Raw genomic sequence first — 22,470 nt, 5'->3', positions numbered from 1 at the left:
TTCATGGCAAATACCTGGTATCTTTGTGTACAGTGACAAATAAGAGCCTGAGATTTCTGAAAGTATTTTGACTTTAAAAGGCTTCTTCCCGTAAAATGGTATGAATACTCTTTAAAAACTTCCCATTTCTTCCCTGGTAGGGAGGAAATTTAGCAATAAAGAGAGGGCAGGTGCCCATGAGCCCTGGCACTTGCTTGCAAACCCTTGTACTACAGAAATAGCGATGCAGCCCATCCTGAAAGCCCCTTGAAGAGTCACAAATCCCGCACCAGGGTGGACGGGGCTGCAGAGGTGGCCAAAAAGTGCAAAACCTGGAGCTGACCTGGTTACATGTCACAAAGCTTCTCCAAGCTATGTTAGCCTTGACAACTCATTAGGAATGAATGAAATTGAGTTATGGGTCATATTTTGCAAGTGCTGTCAGTCCTGATTATGCAGTTGTCTAGATTTCCTTTGCTCAGGGAGTACTGCTATCGCAGAGCTTATCTACTATGCAGTAGATGTAAGCTATCCTTCCCCAGCTTATCAGAATCTATTTACTTTGCATTGATTCAGTTCCTTAGAAATTAATCTTTGATTCTTTGCAAAATAGAAGGATCCCTTGAGTTCGGTTTAAGCAACTTGATTTGATTATTGTTATGTCCCAAATATTGATTCTTCAGTGATTTTAATAAGAGATGCTAAAACCGCCATATTTCACATCACATTTGAGGGGAAGTTTAAACCATTGACAGTTTTAAATATTTTTGGACTCGTGCTCTTTGATCGAAGCTTAGCCAACATTTGGTTGAGGTTTGACTGCTTATTACCCAAGTGCAATTTTTGCAGTGCTGTTTGCTTAAACGTGTTGAATTATGTGCCTGTTGGCAGCATCCAGGTATTCCTTTCCAGAGAAACCAGGTTCATATTGATTGTCATAAGAAGAATTATTCTGCATAACAATTGCAAATATTTTCTTTGAGCCGGAAAGTTTAGAGCTGGAGATACCAGGGGGATTTCTGTTGGCTCCACATTTAGTATAAAACCAATTACCACTTGTATGACAGAACTTCAGTAATTCCAATTTCATCAGCAGATAAAGGCTACAAATAATCTGCATGGACTGTCTGGATTACCACTGCAGTTCTTAGGAATGAAACAACAGCTGGTACCCATTTCAAAGCACTTCTTGTACTGGGCATCCCTGCAACCCTTTATCCATTTCAGTGGTAGGACACAGTTTTTCTCTACAGTAAATGAAATACCCTAATGAAACTATAAGGTAGGAATGTAAAGGAATGCATGGTTTTCAGTCCATTATAGCACTTGAGAAGAGAAGGGTGCGCAGTGCTGATCTTTGCAAAATATACCAGAAAATCTTCAACAAACTCCATTGGCTAGATCTAGACAGGGTGGTCAGGCACAGTGGTTTTAACTCCTGACTGGGAAATTAATTCAGTACTGCTAAGAGGCAGCAAGGCACAGCTCTTCTCTAGCACCTGAAATTCATCTGGTCCTGTGTGAGCACTGGCAAAGCTCAAATCTGCCTCATTTATACGATCTGCTGCATCAGAGCCCAGGATGCTCTCAGTCTGAATGTGGGACCTGATGATGTAGTTCTGCAATGGCCAGTGACTTCATGTTCCTGCAGCAAGAAAAAAAAAAAAAAAATCATTCCTTTCAGAAAGGACAATGCTTTAGCATAGGTAATGAAACAGTTCAACCACTCTGGGAGGCTAGGCAGGAGTGAATTGCTCATTCCTAACAGATGGGTTGACAACCTTTGTTCAAGTCTGACATTTCGTAAGCCACCTTGTGCTTGAGTTGTTTCAAAGCAATTTCCCGTCCTGCTTTGCTGTTTAATTATGGTACCACCTCTAGAGTATTTCGAAGAGTGGTTTTTATGTTTTCTGGAGGCTTTTCTTAATTATACGGGTAAGTACTTTTATGATTGATTCCTGAAATTAAAACAGTTTACGAGAGGGCTTATTTTAGCTTCTTTCTTTGCCATCTCTTGGGTTTATTACTGAGTGCATTTTCTGTTCTTTTTTCACTCAAGTTATTTGTGCATTTCTGAGTACTTTCTTCTTCTTCTTTTTAATTCACTGTTCTGTCTTTTTTATTGCCTTCTTCAACTTTTTTTCCCTTTTCAGTAGATATCTCTATTGTCATATTTTCTTCCCTTAGCATCCTTTTCACTTCCCTTAGCAGCTGTTCCCAGACTATGGGCCATGACCCCGGGAAGGCTGTGGCAGTTATGAGTGGGCTATAAAATTAAGTTGCTAATTTTAGATGTGGTGATACAGGGAAGTCAGAGAAATGCTGCTTTCCAGGACACCATCCAATCGAGCTGTATATAAAGAGAAATCTCCTTTCCTTCAGCAGTTTCTGAGCTAAGACTGATAACAGCACCCAGCAAAACAGATAAATCATGAAGTACCCTTATGCCAGATTCCACTTGTATGATAAACAGCTTAGAAATATTTACTCTTACTTCAATTTCACCTCATTTCCATGTCTATGTTTTTGCTCCCAGTCTCTCTCCCAGAGAGTATTTTTGAAGGTAAAAACCCGTAAAGCAGGTCCCAGCCAGCCAAGGAAGCCACAGAGGGAGCTGGCAGGTACACTGAATTTTGGGGAGTCTGTACCCCGAGTTGGAGGAATTGCTGAGGGTTGGCAGCTTTGTAGGTCTGCAGGGTTCATGAGATAAAAACCTAAATCACAAAACCCCCACCATAAAGAAGCAAGAACGATTCTGTGTTAACCAGTGTCACTTCTTTTCCTTAGCTGTATGCCTTTGTCCTTCTCCTCATTAATGACTTGAAGATTCATCATATTATGGGCTGAATTCCGTTAAATAGTTACCATGGCACGTGGCATGGATAGGCATAGCCCTGGGGCAGTGGCTGTGCCACTCGTTTGTGTGGTGTTTAACTTTTCTTGGGTCTGTCTGCCTCAAGCAGAGAGGTCCACTATGTCTGGAGATGGGCCCTTTCAGCCCAAGGTGTCACGACGGGTCACCTCACCTCGTTGTAGATGTCTGTTGGGGACTCTCCATAGACATCCCTTGCTCCCTTTAGAGGTGGTGAAGACGAATAGAAGGTTTTCCAGGATGATTCATCTGACCTGTTTGAAATGTATTACTCCCTAGAAGTGTCTGTTCCTCTCCATGGATTATAAAGGGCTGGTAGGTGGTTTGCTTGGATATAGACAGCTACACTGTAAAGCACTGTACTTGGTCAGATTAATCCCTGTAATTTCAAAGAAGAAAAGTTTTGTATTGATTAAAACTATCAGAGTAATTTAGGTGAGCAGGAGGACCTGGAATAGCTGTAGCAGGGTGATGTGACAATTTTTATCCCAGGTATCAGATGTAGGATCTTTCAGGAGATATGCGGTGTGACGGTGATGTCATGTAGCCAAGTGCTCCATCACGTATAGATGATATAGGAAGTATTAGGCTGTTGGACTGCACATTATCTTAAAAAAGCTCTTCCCTCTCTCCACTAGGGCCCACGCAGGAGAAGGGATTACATTGGCTTTGGGGAATACTAGCCTTTGGGTTGATTTAGTTGCCCTCTGTAGCCAGTTTAAGACAATACTGACATGAGAACAGAGTTTCTCTTGCATTGAAACCAGCCAGCAAAAATAATTGCCGGAACATGGCGACAATTCTCTGTGAAACACTTATGTAAATGATCATCTCACTTATTCCTGTTATAAATGGGATAATGTTTATTAATTCTGATTTGTCATTAAGAAGCTCCACAGAGCATGGATTTTTCCATTGTCAGTCCTACGCTGTCTGCAAAAATTGGCCTTTATCTATGAAGTCTCTCAATTAAGTAACAGTATTATGAATACTCCTGATCCATGCCTAGGTGGGAGGATCCACGCCATTGTGCATACAGCTTTTCTGCCTCATTACCAGCTCTTCTTGTTTAGCTAACTTGTTTGCCTGATCAGATGATAAGCGCTAATCCCTTCTCTGTTCTGTGACATGATGCTGTGTTGGATGGCAGCAAAGCTGATAGGAGAGTTTTTCTCCTTAAATGCTCTCCTTAAGAATGGAGAGCGCGAGGAGTCTATTAATCCCCTTTGAATCCTTTATGGCTGTGTACTCACAGGATTTGTGAAATCCTCTCTTTTAGATTGTAAACTCTTTCGGCACAGGGATCACGTCTGGTAAACAGGGCACCCTTTGCTCCTGTCCCAGCAGACATAACGTGAGAGAGGAGGGCTCTCCTTTGGGTGCAGGGCTTGGACTGCTGGACTGAGCTGTTCCTGCTCTGTCACAGTAACCTTACGCAAACCAAATCCTTCAGTGTCCAAGCCCGCTGTGTGACAAATTGGCATTTTAACGACCAGGTGACAGGTGAAGACCCTGGTTATAACCCTTTTCTCATCCCTCCAGGACCTGTTTCTAATTCAGTTTGTAACAGAGGCTTCCTGGGAGATGGATCCGGATGGAAAACTTGAGGCAAGGTGGCATCTTGAAGATCAGGTGAGGGAGCATTTTATTTTAGGATTTCAAAAGGCTCGCTCAGGATAGAGAAACTTGGAGGAGCTACCATGGGTGAACCAAGCTTGCCTTTGAGCCGTTCCCCTGTCAAAATTCCCCAAGGTGCTGTAACAGGGACTGTCACTGAAACAAGATCTGAGGTGAAGATACACACAGTTAGGCTTCAGGAGACTTAAACAGGCTAGAAGAAGATTTGGGGAATGCATTTGTCCAACCTACCCCTGTTTGTCCCACCATCCACCTGTGTTGTTTATTCATTGACTAACTCCCCTTTTTTCCTGAAAACCTCCAGCTCGGTAGCTTCTTACGTTGCTTGGGGGCTGTGACAGTGCCAAGAGCAGCATCCAGAATCCTGAGCAGTAGACGAGTGACCGGGAGGTTCTGGTAGGTTTTACACTAGGTCTCACAACTCCCTGTTGTCTTACTGGGTTTTAGGGAGAATCAGTTTTTACCTGTTCATGCTAAAGGATGCACATTGAAGCAGCACTGTCCTTTGGTCCTAGGAGCTGTGCAATCTTGTGTTTTACTGGAGATGGTCCTTTTCAGCTCATGGTTTATCACAAAAGACAAGCTTCTGGCCTTTCTGGAGAAGTCAAACTGAATCGCAAAAGACTATCAATTTCAGCCCCCTGGAGTATAAAATCGCTTTGATATGTACCAGAAAAATTGAAAAGAATAGGAAGTGAAAGGTAAAATTTGCAAAAGGGGGTTGTGAGGTACTAGGAACTGGGGCAAATTTTCAAAAGATTGTGCTATGATTTTCCAGAATAAAGGAGAAATAGGGTAGCCATGTCTTAATTAATAAAAAAATTAAGCTGCCGCTTGAAGAAGAATGAACACTTAAATCTTCCTTCAATGATTCCACTGAAGTGAAAGTTTTAAGATGCACTTGAAAATGCAAGTTGCTTCCTTTGGTGACCATATATAAAAATAGCGGCATGCATCTCTCTTTCAGTGCCTGCTTGTATGCCATAGGCTGTGGGATCCCAAGTCCCAAACTTTTAGAGAGAAAAGTTGGTGATGAATGTAAGTAGATTTTTTGGATGGGTGGGAACTCAGCGATTACTCAGGGATTGCTTTATATCCAACTATATTTGAAACACAGATGTCTTTCTCCAGGTTCTTTTATTGTATCACTTGAGTTTGGGGAAAGGCCTCTGACCTTGTTCACACTGATGCTATCTTAGACAGTAAAAATCAATTCTTTGGGATATGGTTTAAATGATGTCTGAACGGAATGGGAAACAGAGACAGGAAAATTAATGCAATCCTCCCCTTAGGTTTAATGCTTTCTGGGAATAAATCCATGAGGTCTAAGAAGGGCTCTGTCACTACCAATAGTTATCTGTGATTTAAGGTTTCAACAGTGTGTTTGGTGTTAAACAGACTTAAGTGGAAAATGACTCCCACTTTATTGAGGCTTCTACCATGGTGTCTTTATTTAGGGGCAGATTCTGTCATTCCAATAAAAAATTATGGAGTGCTTTAATCTGCTAAGAGGTATGCTGAGATACCAGTGGGATTGTCTGAACATTGATCTTTTTGCAAGCTGTGTTACTAAATCAGCAGAGCTAGCAAAGACTGTAGTCATTTCTGAATCCCATAATTCAGGGTGGGGTATTTAAAAAAAATAATTGTCTGCGTTGGCTTCCACTGATGTGATGAGTTCAGTAGGAACACTTGAAGTACTAAAATATGTAAGTTTTTAAACACATAACTTTTTAAATGCTTTCAATAATTGTCAAAACCGGAATGTTTAAAATTATGACTTAAATATTTTTTAAAATTTGTATATGACAAGTTACGAAAAAATAATGCACTCAGACTGCTCTCTACAGCAAAAGCAGGTGAGCTAGACACATTTCTGGCAATACCCTTTCTAGGCGATTGCATCAGGAAATGCTTGAAATCACAGACCAGAAGCCACTGACTTCTGCTTGCCAGGCAGCAATCTGATTTAAATGGCTATCTGCAAATACCGGTGCATTCCCCAGTACACTGGGACCAGCACAGAGACAGGTCTGCAGATGAAAGGGATGTTCAGCAGTGCCCGTGTGTTGTCCTGGGCCAGGCGGGAGGCGAGGGCAGACGTTGCCCAAGCAGTAATCGTGGGAGGCACCGCAGCAGGGATAGCCCTTCGTTATCATCCTTCTCTTCTGCATTTGTGGTGGCTGTGAGGCTACTTTGGTCCCTGGGAGGGGTAGAGTAGATCCCAAGTTCTGCCCACATCCTGCCCGTCCCTGCCTGTTTACTTGCAGGGCTGTAGCGTGCAAGAAAGGCATTCCTCTGCCGCAGGACAGAACTCAGAAATAAGGTATGTCTTAACGTGGCTGAGAGCCAGGTGGTGGGAAAAATACTTTTCCCTCCTCTCATTCTCTTCCTAAGATGAGAAACAGGATAATATAATCCAGTCCTAGATGAAATCTTTGCATTTCTCCTAGAAATGTTTCCTTCACTGTGAGATTCACACTATGCAAGGGCAATGCTCCTATTTATAACTTGTGGTTGAAGAGAAGTCTTTCATTAAGTAGAAGAGTCATCTTAGAGTAACTGTTGAATGGATTTAAATGCTTTGGTAACATATTTATTTTAAGAGCTTGTCCTCTGCAGAAAGGTGGGTCAGCCTCAGCATCAGGGTCTGTGCGGCTTTATTCATACTTTGCACTTGTGTAATTCCACTGGGGCTTGGGGTTTTGTTGTTGGGGGTTTTGTTTTCGTTTTTTTGTTTTGATTTACACTAATACATAGAGTTGCAGCTGCATATCAGGATGGAGCCAGGCTCGGAGATACCAGCGATTTGCTGCTATGAAAAAATAATTGATTCCTGCTATTTGGAATCTGATGAAACTGAAATGTGTTAAGGTTGAATACTTAGCCTGCACTTGCATGATCTTTCCAATAACTCATGTTCCTTTGAAGTCATTTCATTGTCCTGACTTTCCTGTTCTTGAATTGTTGCCAGTGAAACTGAGTCCTCCTGGTATAATTCATAGGCAGGAGTCATAAAGCTGACACTCTTGTACATTGGTATGTGGGGAAGAAATCTTTTTGCCTCTAGGATGTTATTAGGAACAAGATGAAAACTAGTGAATATTTTCCGGGTATCATAATGCTTTAATATTTCGGAATGTTGAATAACATTGGTGATAACATCACAGCAATGTGTGACGGAAGAACTAGTGTTTCTGTTACACTAAATTGCAGCTATCTTTGTTCTAGCTTAAGGTGGATATCAAAAGTCTTAATGCTGAAACCAGTATTATAGCTTTTAACATTTTTTGTCTTTTAATGCTTTCAACCGTACAGGGACTTCACCTACAAAGTATGCAAAACCAGGGAAAACACTGGTCTCATGGCTATCCAGTGGCATTTCTGTGGATATAACTGAATGCTTTATGAAAGTAATGGACGAGCTTTTATAAAAAGTGTCCCAAAGCAATGTTTTTAGAAGAAATCTAATATTATGCTATGAAGGATATTTTTGTGGATTTTGTTTTGTTTTTTATGATGAACTCTTCATAATTAGTGAAGTCATGGGCAAGTTAGACAAGCTGGTACATGTGAATAAATGAATCAATACATCAAACTAATGTAGTGCTGTGGAAAAGCAAGAAGCGGTCCATTGTCAGTGAGAAGAAACTTGGGGGATGTGAGAGCGGATCTGCTTTGCAGTTTGCTCTGACAAACGTTTTTTCCACAGACTTCAGAAGCGGAAGGTCTGTGTCAAGACTGAAGACTTGCATTACGCTTTCAATCTTTTCTGTTTTGTACACCTCGGAGGGAAATAAAATTCTCTCTTCTTAAAGGGGAGACCAAATGTGAAGTGGTAGCGTATTTCTCTCTCAGACTCGAGAGTCAAAGCTATTGTTCATGCAGATGGGAGCACCGAGAGAAGAGTTAAGCCCCCAGCACTCTTCTGCTCAGGTGGTTGATTCGAATATAGGAAACCAGCAGCACTCTCATCTGGTCTCACATAGCTATTTCAAGGGGGGGGGGGAAATCCCTTTCAACAGATAAATGTTAAACATGGCTATTGTACCATGTGATGCCAATCATATAGAGAAGACAGTGCCATGGAAAGGCCTAATTTATGTCAGACTACCTAAGTATAATGGCTCTCCAAAGCTTTCATATCCCAAGCAGTGTTGAAGTTTTGTTGCTTTACAGCACTTGCTAGTAAGTAAATGTAGCAAGACCAGAATTCTGATACAGCAAATATTTTTCCAGATCTGACAATTTAGGGTTCTTAAAGATTATTTCTTTTCCCATCCCTTTACAGAGTTTTGGGACTTACACCAGTTATTGCTTTAAGTGTCATTCTCCTCGGATGTCCGATTTGCCTGAGAGATGCAAGTGTTTGTGCCGGCATGGTGTTTCACTGGGAATGAAAGCCACAGTTCAGCAGTTTAGATTTAAGCCTGCTGAATTTTGGAGGCAAAATTCCTTCCCTGAATTTGGGAGTCACCCCAGCAACTCACATGCCGTGCATGCCGAGTGGAATGGGAAAGGTAGAAGCTGAATGGGGAGCAGGATTTCATCGAAAGGCTTGAAAGTTAGATATGTAAATAATGGCTGAAAAATGTACTTTCTTAAGTAGCTTTAAAAAATGTTTTCTAGCAAAAATACAGTGAATGCGGTTGCTATAGCTACCAGCAGGGTTTTGTGGAGAACTTCTTGAGGTCCTTATTGTTTACTTGTACAAAAATGCATAGTTTTTCTTAGTCTGAGGATTCAGCATCACCTTGTGTTTGGATTCTCTCCTAAAGCATTTAAGCTGCCACTCGTAAGCAGCAGCAGTGTTTAGTTTCTGGAGAGAGTAGAAAAAGGCGAGGTGCTAGGCTGATCTTGAGAATTCTTTTTTTTCCCTCTTTATTACAGAAGCAAAGCATTGCTAATGTAGCTGAGCTAGTGTGTTATTTCATTTCTTATTTGTTTGTCTGTTTGGGGTTCTTTTTAGGATAAGGGATAGCTAATAGCATTGTGGGGTTTCATGTTTACCTTAGTAGGGAAAAAATTCAAATTCTTTAATTATTAACCACCAGCCTAGCAACTCGTTCTGGGCCCTAGAAGCCAGGGAAAGGTTTCAGATTAAAACATGACACTGCAAACGGAAGATGGATGCATTCATTCTAGAGATCAAGTACATCAGGCGATGGTAACTGAGCACTTGAACAACTTTCTAGTTCTGGTGCAGGAATATTCTGTCTCATAAATCAAGACTGATGGTTCTCTAGAGCAGGAAAAGTACAGCAACTTTTGTGCAAGATATAGATGAGATAGTGGTATTACTAAGAATAATTTTGGACTTATGTTGGCCAGGAGGTCAGTCTGTATATAATTGTCCCTTTCATCTGTAATGATCTATAAATAAGAGTTTTTCCCTGAATACAGCTACATGAATATGAAAAACTTTCATACATTAAATTAGGTTTTATATGTATCCATGGAAAACAAGAGTTATAACACCTGTTTATATCTAACAAAGAATAGGCTGTCAGTCTCGCTAACAGAGACAAAACAGCAAAACAAGCACAATCCCATCATCTTTTTTTTTTTAATTGGCAACAGACTAAAGCAGTTACTCTTCGGAGAACAAGTGTGTTTGAAATATTTGCTTATCTGCGTATGGGATAAATTCATCATGGCAGTGTGTTAGTACTTTGGCATTTTCCTTGACATCTAAAGGAAAGCAAAGCAAAGTACCTGCTTGCTGCTCAATGGGGCAGGAAATCTAGTGACAAGAAAGATGTAGAAAAGGCCGAGGTACTCAGTGCCTTTTTGTGACCTTTATTTTACTCGCGAGGACTGTCTTCAGACCTCCAGGCTCCCGAGCCTACATGCAGAGTCAGCGAGAGCAAAGCATTACCCACTGGCGTTTGGGACAGTTGAACATCAGGGCTGACTTCATCCAAGGCATTTTATGGATACAGAAAACTCAGACTGAAGTTTAACCCTTTAGGCAATCCAGGATTTCATGAATGCCCCATACTTTTAGTTCCCATAGCCATTATAATTCACCCAGAAACTGGACTAAATCCTGCACGGGATGTTCTTAAGCTTTCTTTGTGTAAACTAGCGTGAAAGTTCAAAAAGACATTGCTGTTCCGAGTTCCATTTTGGTCCTTCAACCCAAACCTGCTTTTGTAAGATAATTTCATCATTCGGGAAGGGGTATCTGTTTAGAAATCTAGTTGTGCTTCTTCTGCTCCCCATTAGACAAAGACTTTACACTCAAGTTGTTTCACCCTCTGCCTCTGAACTTGCTAAAGCTTCCTATTATTACCATTACCATCTGTTAGCCGTTGCTGCTTTTGGCTGACTTTCTTATGTCACCTTGGCCAGATAGACAGTTGTTGAAATACCGGTATCTGTTGAAATATCAATATCTAAATCTTAGCTGCTTGTCTAGGCTCCTTTTATTGTGTCTGGGGAAAATAAGCACTTCTTGTGAGTAGTTAATTTATTTTACTCATCCTCCTTAGAAAGAGATAAAATCAATCTGGCTATGGATTTTTTTTTCTTTCTTTTTTTTTTTGTCCTCCATGAACTGGAAAGGGAACCCATCCTGAGGAGCTCAAGTATAAAACCACATACAATGTTAGTCAGACACCTACAACCTTAACTTAAATGAGATAAATCCCAGCCAAAGCTCTGCAATGTCTTAGGAAATAGCCTAGTGTGAGACAGTATCTTAAATTCACGTCCAGCAAGGCACAGATGTAATTTGATTTAAGTTCTAGCACTGCTGTCTAAGTGGGTATCTCTTTTCCATTTCTACAATTTTTCCATGTCCTTTCTCCTCCACCAAAGTTTCCAATTTTACATTTGCTATTATTTTCCTGGTAACTACTGTACGACCTGCCATCTGATCCTGGCTCTCTCATTTTCACTTGTCTCTGTTTTCAAGGAAATACTGCTTTCCTGATGTCATCACACAGCCCTTGGCCATCTACCTGAACAGACCGCATGGATACAGATATAGTATCATAAAAGACCTATTCCTGAATATCAATACCCTGTTCCTGAGATAACAATTCAGTCTCCCAGGTTGTCACCAGTTTTGGAAGTAATGGGAACTTTGAAAATTTTTGAGTCCTTATCCATTTGAAAATATCCTCTAACTATCAAGTAAAATCTTTGATATCTGCTAGTGCCTACCCAATAGCTATCTCTTATTTTAAGATAAAAATTCAGGATATTATATACGAAGAGGTAAGGGAAGAGAATCAAGTAAGTTTTTTAAGTTTCAAGTCTTTTTGAGACAGCTTGGTATCACACTTCTTCCTAGAGTTAATTACGAAAATTTGAGATATGAAAAAATGAGAATGTTAGGAAGACCTGAGTTTGGTACATGTTCCATGTTTCATCCATGTGATTCCTTATACTTCTTTATTTCTTTCATGGCCCTCTCCCTTCCTGCTTTCTCCTTCCTGCAACAGAGTGAGTGCTGCTGCTTCTGACACTTGTGGGAAGAATTAAAAGTAAGGAAGCAGAGTGGGGGGGATGGAACAGGGTGCGAGTTGAGATGGTTCAAAACCCTTCCAGCCAATGTCAGAATTATTGAGCTTACAGCGTCCCACCCATTGCCTTAAGCACAGACAGGTAGACTCAGCTTTTGTGCAGGGATAGCTGGTAGTGAGATTTCTTATCAGCTACTAAGTGATAGGACTCCTGTGTGTGTCAGGTGCCTGGCATGAGAGCTGTGTATGGGCTGTAGAGCACAAATTTTGGTTTCTTATCCTTTCTATGCAAGCAACAGTGGTGATGAGAGCCCCTCCTGGTAGAAAATAGGGGTAGTTTGCATGCTTTTTCTGGCTACCGGGTTTTTTCCTGTTTAATTTACAGCTTTCAGACCCTTATTTGCTGTACTTCTTTTAAGTGTCATCTTTATCAGCTTCCTGTTTTCCGTCTTAATCACAGCCCTGGAAGAAGCAATGCCAAGAAAAGTGACTAGGCAGAACTTTGCTGCAGGTCTCCCACTGCTAGGATCATGGCAAGATCACAGAGTGTTTCACAGGCAGTGATTTCCTCTGTGTCGCATTCAGAAATGAGAGGAATAAAGTGTGGTTTATCTCAGTCTCAGCCTTAAGTTCTCTGTGACACTGGATAAACTCTGCTTCTGCTTGACTTCTGTGTGTTCCCCTTACCTGCTAGTCCCATGTTGATGGTGGTCATGGTGCTGGGCAGAGATGGCTGAGACATCAAGGGTATGCTATCCAAGTTGTCTTCACTCAACGGTGGTGCACAGGACTCAAAGGAGTCCATGTTGATGGTGAAGACATCCACAATGCAGACCTCTATTGTCAGAGAAGATGAGTCCTCCTCTCTCCTCCTAACTCCAGCTCCTTTTTTGGGAGAGAGAAACATTTGAGGTTAGAGACAAAAAAGACTTGAGACACTCTCTTCCAAGATTTTCACTCCCAAATCCTCCATACAACCTCCCCACTCTGCAGACACCCAAACTAGTTAAGGTGTCTAACCTTAGAGTTCTGTTGTTGGGTCTTCCCAGAATTGCCTCTGCCTTAAGCGATTTGAGTTATGCAATTAGGAGAAATAAAAGCAGCAATCCTACATGGGTTCCAGTCCCACTTTGTGTTTCAAGATGCTTTGCTGCCATGCTGCGATGTCAACTGACGGTGAATTGCTTTCTACCCTCGGTGGGAAAGGGTTGCTTGCGAGCTACCTATATCCGTTCAGCTGTCCTTTTTCTTTCTTGTGTTTTAAAAGAGAAGTGACAATGCTTGTTCTCAGTAGACAAGAGCATGGAGATATTCAGCTTGGGTGGATTTCAGGCAGTGGATACCCCACAGGGGACAGTGTGTCCTGCAAGTGCTGGGTAAAGAGGGAAAGCTGCAGAAAGGGGCAAAGCTTAGGATGAAACCCTGCTATCTGCACCTCCCCAGGTAATAACAGGTATCTCTTGTTTTCATGGCCTTTCTTCACAGGTCTTGCACTTTTGCTGGTGTGTTCCTGTCCACAGTAGAGTTCTGGGTTTCATTACAAAGGCCAGACCATGGAAATTAGACCATGGAAAGGCTTTGCAAGACTAAATCTCTTAATCAAATATAGTTCTTTTTTCTGAACAAGCTTTCATGACACTAGATGGCCATCAACTTGTTGGAACGTGTGGAGGAGAAATTTACCCACATCATAGTGCAAGTAGGAGGCACTTATGTTCCTGTATTTGGGAAATTTTGTGTCATCTGGACGGTTCAGCAGAAGTGTTGAGGAAGTGGTGGGTGCATGTGTGCTACATTTCAAATTAGCATAGCCCTGTTAATAACCCTGAGAGTGACAGACAATTGGTATGAGCTCATTTCTGGAGCTTGTAGGGACTCTGGTAATCCTTATCCAGGCCATTATCATAAGGCATAAGGCAAGAAATCCAAAGCAACTCTTCCTTGCATTGGCCCCAGTAGGAGTTCTGGGAAATGCGTTCACCAGGCTCCTCTTTGTAAGAAAGTATGTATGTTGCCTGTTTTCCAGACAGATTTAGGCTGTTACCCCATCCTGATTCCTCGCTCCAGCTCTGCTAGCTGACTATATAAAGCCATGACATATGGGTCTTTTTACTGACATAATCCTCTACTGTACTAAAAAAGAAAATATTAGGTTTCATTCCAAGAGCTGGAAGAACTTCCATGAGGATATAAAAAGCAGGAAATGGGCCCTGTAAGAGTAGAGCACTCTCAGATTGAATAGCCTCGAGGGGCTCGATGTTAAAGGCTTCTTCCTAATAGTTAATGTGGGCTGGCACAGCGCTGCCTCTGCTTGAGAGGAAATGGGATTTGTGGGACTTTCCCCATACAGGTTATAGGGCTTAGGCCAAAGGACTGGTGTTCTGTGACCCCATAATAAATCAACATGTTCTACACATACAGCAGTAAGGACAGTTTGAGCCTGTAGTACTGGGGACAAATCTCACGATTTTCCACTCCACAGCAAACTATTTCTACAGTTTGAACAGTTTGCTTCCTCTGTGGACATCATTTTGATCTTTGTCTTGCTTACATCACTCCTCATTAATCTGGACATCCTGCAGCCAGCAGTGGCTGTTAATTTAAATGTATGAATTGGGCTCCTCTTCCTATGAAGGCCAGTGGATAATGTTATCTATTACCCTAAATAGCCAGCGTGCCTTGTATTACACGCAGGTGGTGGACTTCCCAGTTCTAGGACGTGTACGCTGCAAACCCTGCTGCAGTGACAACATGAGATGTTTCAGAGTTGTGTTAAGGTTGAAAGAAGTAGAGAAGGGAGTATGGACAAAGTTTTCTCACTTAGCCAGGGTGCAATAGAGTGGTTATTGGGATGGGTGAGCTGTGCAGCTGCTATTGAGTCACGTAGTTTGGAGGGTGTGTTTCTCCCTAGTAGATCCATCACCATTCATAAATTATTATTATGTATCTAATAATGTCATTGTATTAAGATCCACAGGATTCAAACACATTTGTGCCCCAATGGATGAGCCACTGCAAAAGCATAGTACATACTAAGGTGCTGTGTAAATGACTTGCAATCTACGTGACTCAAATTATATATTTGGGGATATTCCAGGGGTAGCAGAGGACAGCTCCCAAATAAGATCATGACAAGTTAACTGACCTCTGAGTCTCCTGTTCTGTTCCTAATTCCCTGGTCCATGCTAAAGAGGTTCAGGCTAGTGCTTTCCAAAGGAAAGTAAGTAAAAATTAAGGGGGGAAAATTGATTCAAACAAAATGCAGCACTGAGAGGCTACTTTACTATAAAGAAAAATGTATCTAGAAGTATCAAACTGATGCTTCAGTTTCAAGTTCAAGATATTCTTCCTGGTTTTGCCAGGTAGTAAATAAGCCTGGGGAAAGAAGCTGTCAGTATGAGCACTACAGGTGCTGGCACCTGGTTCTTGGGCAAACCCTGCTTTCCAGGCATTGTTTTCCCAAATCAAATAGGCAAAGCTTCCCTTTATCATCTCTCTTAATCCCTTGGACCCCACATATACTCTGAGACACTTCTTGCAGGTCTTTTCCTTGATAATTATTTCAGTCAGGTTAACTGAGATACTTGCAGAAGAATGTTTTATATAGAGCCAGCGTTTGAGATGTAGAATTTCTTTTGAAATTCAAACTCCTTCTTAGCTGAAGTGAGACAGGGGTACCACTTGGCTGGTCAATAAACACGTGTTCATATGGTGCAGTATGGATTTTCCTTACAGACTGGTTGATGATGCCAAAGCCAAAGAACTGCTGGGTGTAACTTTCTAAAACATCGCTTGAGAATGTGCTTTTTCCGCACTAGCAAGGGATGTAGCTTATTTCTAGCTCCTGGTAGGTTATGTTGGGAGACCAAGAGATAGTTGCAGTCTTTGGCTTGCCCTTAAAACTCACTGTAGCCATTTGGCCAGAACTAAAAGGTTTGGAGCATCGCTTTGTGGCACCTGTTCTCCCAGGCACAGCAGCTGGGGCGCTGCGGAACGGAGCGCACCAATGTCTTGTCCCATCGGGGAGCTGGGATGTAGAGACAGCACGCGACTAGTCCCACCATGTGGGTGCAGCCTATTTGTAGGAAAGGTAACAAAATTAATTTGGGAATGGTGGTGTGGATTTAGTAGTACCCTAACCACAGACTGTAGGATTTGGGACTTGCTATGATAGAGACTTTTTATCGCAGGTTAGTTTTGGGTTTTCCTAGCCAATCAGTAGAAAGATGTCTAAGTTTGACATGCAAGACTACAATTTAAATCTGGAGTTACTTCCTCTGGCAAATCACTGAAAAGTTATACTTGGGGGTATTGCATCAAGGTTTTAGCCTGCAGACACTGCGTGGCTGCAGCAGGCGAAAATACATTGCAAAGTCCTCGTCTAGCACTTAGGGTATTTTAGAATTGCAGCGATTTGGCAGGCAACCAGTAAGAGTTTGTTTTAAAGCATCTGTGGTAGATGCATTTACAAAGGGGTCAGTCTGAGACATGCACGATCCAAGCATCGGTTAAGAAGTCAGGAGTGGCTGGATTCTAATTCTGACCTTCTTTCAGGTTTCCTTGCGTGTGCACATGCAACACCACAGAGGTTAAAACAACGTTTCTAAGGCTGCAAAGCAGAGCATGCAGAAATTAGGAAATGCCCATGCTGAGTTAATCCAGTCCCCCTTGGAGTATGCTTTATGGCCCTCTAAGGTTCTTGGTTATGTTCCTCTGTATGGTATTTTCTCCGATTTGATTCCTCATTCTGTCTCCTGGACAGATACCTGTCACTTAGGAAACATCTATTTATTATTTTTCCCCTCCTAATTGTTCAGTATGGACTTTATTTCTTGCACAACCAAAGTTAATTCTGGTTGCAGCAGTATTAATCATTCATGGGCCCTGGTAGTTCCAGCACCAAGTACTTAAGGGCAGTAATAGAGTTCAGCTAAGGCAAACAAATTGATGGGTTTGAATGGTCTGCTGGTCTTTCCCACCACTCTATTTCATCTTACAAAGATGACAGATCACTTTGGCTAGCGTTCATGCTAACCATCTCTCTGTGTCTGATCGGTTTTTTAGGGATTGGGGTAGAAGTTGCTCTTGAGACGTGATATTGCAAAAGAAGAGAAGAAATGTCTCAGCGCCTGCAGCCTCTCTGGCACTTAGAGCAGACGTTGGGGAGCTCTTCGCTAGCAGGGTGCATAAATATCCCCATCCAACATACTGTGGAGCTGCTGGCAGTCTCCTCTTTGATTTCAGCAGACTTTGGATCAGTTGTAGTTGAACAAAGTACCTCAGGAACAACTCTGGTGTTAGCAGAGAATTTTCTGCTCTATTATTCACATGGGTTTTGAAATAATGCCCACTGAAATCAATGGCCCTCTTTTCATTATGTACAGCTGGCTTTGGATCAGGCCTGGGAAGATGCATATCTTCCAGAAATGCCATCGGATGATGTCTTTAAAAAGCATCGAACAGAGATATACGACTGCAGGGGCGGATCGGGGGGGAAGAAAGTCCCATTTCTTTTTTATACGGTTGGCTTCCTGCTCATATCAACAATAATTTAGGTAATTAAATTGCTTAGTTCAGTAGTTGGAAGAGGCACGATCAACAAGCTGACTCTACTAAGATGTCAGATGTATTAGTGTTCTGGGGGTTTTTGTTGGTTTTTTTCCTTTTTTCTGTGTGTGTGAAAACCTGTATAATTGGACACTGTCTGTTTCACCCCAGGCTACCCTCTTCTTCAGAGGAGCATACCAAAGACATTTAAAATCACATTATGAATGCCAGCATAGTTAGAACATTTATATGTTTATATGGCATATGGTGATGTTCACTGGCAGCAGATGAATGGATGAAATTAAGCACAATAATAGTATTGACCCCCCTTGAATTTAACAGTACAGAGGTAAAATTTAGTAAAATGTAAGTAAAAGATCAGATATGTTAATGGGCAGACTGAATTCCATAACTGGACATGCTTTTTACATTCAGCCTTGAATTACTGATCTTTGTACTGTCCCTGTAGGGTCTTTGAACTTTTGCTCGCATGAGGTAGAAGCAATTTTATTAAATCATGCTCCTGAAATGCCAATCTGACTATTGACTCCGGTTTTGTTTTGTTTTATTAATATTTGTGACTGAATCACTCCTCTGAAGGATGAAAGACATCACAGAAAGTGTTCTGGTTTTTTCCATCTCTAACTCACATGGTTTTTGCTGTGGGTGACATCTCTCAAACCAGGACAGAAGAGCAGTCTCTGGAGAGGCTGAGATAGGGAATATCCAGTACTTTTGCTTAAATTGCTTGTCCTAGAAATGCCGTGAAGTTTTCTTCTCTGCCACACTCTTTGTATCTGCCCTTTCTTTTCCCTTTATTTTTTCAAGATGCCATTTCTAAACAGTTTTGCTTCTATTCTTTCATACAAGCTTTTCCTCCTTGTCCCCTGAATTACAATGATGCGACAGCATTATCTGAGCAGCAGGGTTAGAACAAAGTCATTATATGTCCCTACAGGATCAGGCTCTGGCAGGACAAAGACAGAGAGAGCAGGATAGAAAACACCATCGTATTATTTGCAATGGACAGGGGTTTCATTTTCTAAATAAACTGATGTCAGGATATTCTTTGACTTTGGTTCAAACAGGAATAAACCCCATGATAAAATGAAGCCCAGATATGTGGTTCCGTTCTGGCTATGTATGTGATTCTTTGGAAAGCAGAGCCCTAGCTGTCTTCCCAGCCTCAAGGGATAAAGCTCGAGAAGATAAAGCAGCATCCCTTAAAATGCAGGAGTGCAAGGGAAGCCTAACAGTGAGCAAAAATATTAAAATCCATTTGAGATGAGAAGACCCAGTTCTCCTTCAGCTCTTTTTTTTTTTTTTAATGCTACTTTTTATGAGTGTAAATTTCCCAAAGAGTGTTTACTTATTGTTCAAAAGTAGAGAGGCTTTACCATGGATGCTTGCTGACCTAAAACTCTATACCAAGCCCCCTGAAAAAGCCATACTGAAGCTGAAGGTTATATACAGCTTGTGTCTGTCTTCTGCATACTGTTTGTTCAGCTGTGAGGCAGTATGAATAGCTTAGTACTATGACTGTATTTTAAGTGTAGAGAGCTCACTTTAACATTTACCAGCATGCTTCTCAGCCTGGATGCCATTCTCACATCATGTTTGCATGCAGCCAGAATTATTCACCTCTTTTTTTTCCCATTAAACTATTAAAACTGGGGCCTCAGACACAGAGTCCCAAGTTTGGTAATAAACTCGGACATGATGGGATTTGTCAGTTCTTTTTGCAGTATCACTTAATATACCTAAATGTGTCACAAGGGAATCCCCAAATTATGTTTGTGAGATAAAAAGAAAAAAGGAGGTATTTTTAAGGGATGTACATGGACTTAGGCCACTTTGAGGAAAATTGTTCCCACATGATAGGCTGAACTAAAAATAATAGTAATAAAAAAATCCGCATTGGCCATTTGGAAATAGGGTCAACTAAACAGAATTTCTTATTCTTGGATCACTCTGAAGCTTAAACTGTCCCACTTCTGGCTCCTTTTTGTCCCTTTCTGCTGGAAGGGGAAATAAATGTTGATCAGATGCTGTAATCTCAAACTGGGCTCAGTCTCACAGTGACAGACTCAGGTGGCAAAGAAACCAGTGTGAAAACCCCATCGCTAAAAATGCTTTATCTATCTCCAACCTTTCTTCTAATACCCCTGAAGACTTCCTTGCCATGATATGAATCCTGTTGATGTGAGTGGGGCAATTTTCTCTCAGCGATATATCCATACATAAAGTAGTTGCAAGTTAAGAGACGTGATTCAATTCTTCATGCTAGAAAAATGGATAAAATGATGTATTTTGGCCTGAATACAAGAATAATATTGAACCACAAATGCGTATTAAAGCCACCACAGGTTATGATTATAGATTTTAAGCAGATGTTCTGATTTGATTTGGGTTTTTTTCCCCCACTATTTTTAGCCTAAATGACTGTTCTGAGACACCTTTCAGCATTCATAACGCAGCAATGAGCTCTTGAAGTCTTTTGGCGAAGAGAGGAGAGGAATGATGCCTCGGAGACGCAGCTCTCAGACCTGGTCGCGTAGGTCGTCCTTCTGCCGGGGCAGAAGTCACGCGTGTACCGAACGAGCCACGTCCACCGAGCTCCCCGTCACGCCGCATCCCCTGCTTGTGGAGCCAGCGTCGGTCCATCTCCCCACCATTCCGCTGACTGACACCAGCTGGTGCTCTGCTCCTTTTATCCTGGCCTCATGTGGGTTAGCAGCTGGCAACGACTGTTTTTAATAATGTATTTATAAAACTTCGCAGCCGTGCAAGCCCAGACACAGAGAAAGGACATTTTTGAGCTCTCAGCACTGGAAGTGCCGAACGCCGCATGGCAGATCTGGTTTCCCATCTCTCGCCGCCGCCACTAACCTGCTCTCCCATCACCAGTGCCAGAAAACGGTGTTTCCTAAAAAACACACGGGACGAAAAACCTTGGGCTGAAGACTCCCCTAGCTATTTTAAGTAATGCTTGTCCTGATCCCTCTGCAGGCAGCTGCCTGATCGGTATTTCAGTAATGTACTTATTTAAAAGGAAATTCTAACTACTGTAGGGCACAGTGATATTTTCATGCCCTTTTTACCCTGCAACCTTTTCCAGTTCGCTCAAACCTGAGCACCTCACTGTCTCACAGGGACACCGTCTGGCTGAGGTGTAAACTACAGCACCTGCTTGTGCCCTTTAGATTTAGGGATGGTACTTGAATAAGCATGCTTTTTTTTTTTTCTTTTTCTTTTTTTAATTCTTTCTTGCATTTATGTTCCACTGCTGGCAGATACTTCCAAATTTTATTCGCACGGTGCAGTGTTTATTAGATGTATTGCTTTTCTCCTTGTCTGCATACGATATGGACTTTTGAAAATACAGGAGCCTTTATTTTGTCCTGGGAATAAGGATTTACAGCTACATCTTGACAACTACATAAGATTTTCCCCTTTTTTATTTCCTAAACCAGCATGACATGCACTTTATTTCTGAGATGGATGGGAGAGATAGGCCCAACATTTGACTGATCCAGACCTGTTTTAAACAAACGCTGACACCACCATTCTTTTTGTCTGTGATTCCCACAGAACCCTATTGCTTTGAAAAGAAATAGCCTAGAATGCATAATCGACCCTGCAGCAATGATCTGCAACATATAGTGTCCCCTTCGTGCCTCTTTTACCTGGTTATCAACAGCGAGAAGTTGACATGCGTGTTAAAAGACAGAGGAAGCAGAAATTCCCGAAGAAAATGGACAGAGAAATCTGTGCATTAAAGAGGAAAAGACAGATTCAGGAGCTGGGAGAAAGTTTTCCAAAATGATTCCTTAGGCAGTAAGAGCTACACAGTGGAAACTCTTTTTTCCTCTCTCTCTGTACCCAATAGATAGAACTGCAGTGATTTTATGATCTAATAAAAATTAATAAAATTAAACAACAGCAATAAGTAAATAATAAATTAAAAAAAAAAAAAGTTGATCTAGTTTTAAAAAAGCATAGCTAAACTTTTAACAGCCCAATCACTTTGCCTGGCTTGTTACAGTACCGGCTGGTTTCAGTCAAGGTAAACTCAAACCAATGACCTTAAATTGAAGATCATCCACCTGAGCTTTTGCAGTTCTTTAAACTAAATAGTTGAAAGATGCGTTTTGAAGCTGCTGAGTTTACTACTGTAGAGAAGGACCGATGGCAACAAATATGTATGTGAAAACAGCCGCGTATTTTTAGCGTTTGTCATTTCTGAGACTTCAGAACTGAAAGCCGCAATGGGTGAAGTGGCAACCGGTTGTGTGTGATTTGCAGTGGTTTGTACCTCGTCTCTGTGTTGTGTATCTCCTAACGATGAATGTGTGGGAGGGCCAGGTCAAGAATGGTTTCCACTCCAGTGCGCTGATTGTGTAGTTGGCAGTGGGCTCAATTAAAGTATAATAATCTGGTAATCTCTCTCCTGTTTCCATTCAGGCTGCTGCACACTGAATAGAGCCAGTGAAAGACTATAGCTTTTGAAAAGTAGGTGAACTCCTGCCTCTTTGTCTGAGCGGTTTGTGCCTAGTCGAGTAAAATGACAGGCAGAAGAGACAACTCTCCAAAACGTTGCTCCCATGGCTTGCATCGTTACTGCTGTTCGTGTTTCTAGGAGGTAACACTTGCTTTTTATTCTCCTTTCTAGGCTACGGGTTGGATTTCTAGCGAGCTTCTCACCGCGGAGCAAAGACAAGCTGATGTGAGAAAGGAGAGATGGACATGTCCGTTACGGGAAGATGCCGTGTGCCCCATCTCCTGGTTCTGCTCACATTCGTGTTCAGCGGGGAGAGAATCGAGGCCCAAAGAGCAGGTACGCGCTGTTCGGCTTACTGCGTCGTGCTAAGCAGCTGCTGGGGCTTTTACGTGGCTGAGAAGCTATCGTTGCTAGGAGGAAAACAATAAAAAACCCAAGCAAGATATTTACTGCTGAAAAGA

General features: G+C 41.7%; 1 protein-coding gene across 1 annotated transcript in view; it reads left to right on the top strand.

Moving 5' to 3' along the window:
* COL22A1 (collagen type XXII alpha 1 chain) overlaps window positions 1-22,470 on the top strand; it is a 233,160-nt gene that overhangs the window by 6,104 nt on the left and 204,586 nt on the right. Inside the window, exon 2 of the mRNA XM_075024010.1 lies at window positions 22,181-22,345. Coding sequence (XP_074880111.1) covers window positions 22,249-22,345 — 97 coding nt within the window. The 5' untranslated portion in view covers window positions 22,181-22,248. The remainder of the gene's footprint in view (window positions 1-22,180; window positions 22,346-22,470) is intronic.

Source organism: Buteo buteo, chromosome 3 (assembly GCF_964188355.1).
Source record: "Buteo buteo chromosome 3, bButBut1.hap1.1, whole genome shotgun sequence".
Taxonomy (NCBI): Eukaryota; Metazoa; Chordata; class Aves; order Accipitriformes; family Accipitridae; genus Buteo; species Buteo buteo.
The sequence above is the reverse complement of the archived record's forward strand: the minus strand, read 5'-3'. Positions and strand labels throughout refer to the sequence as shown.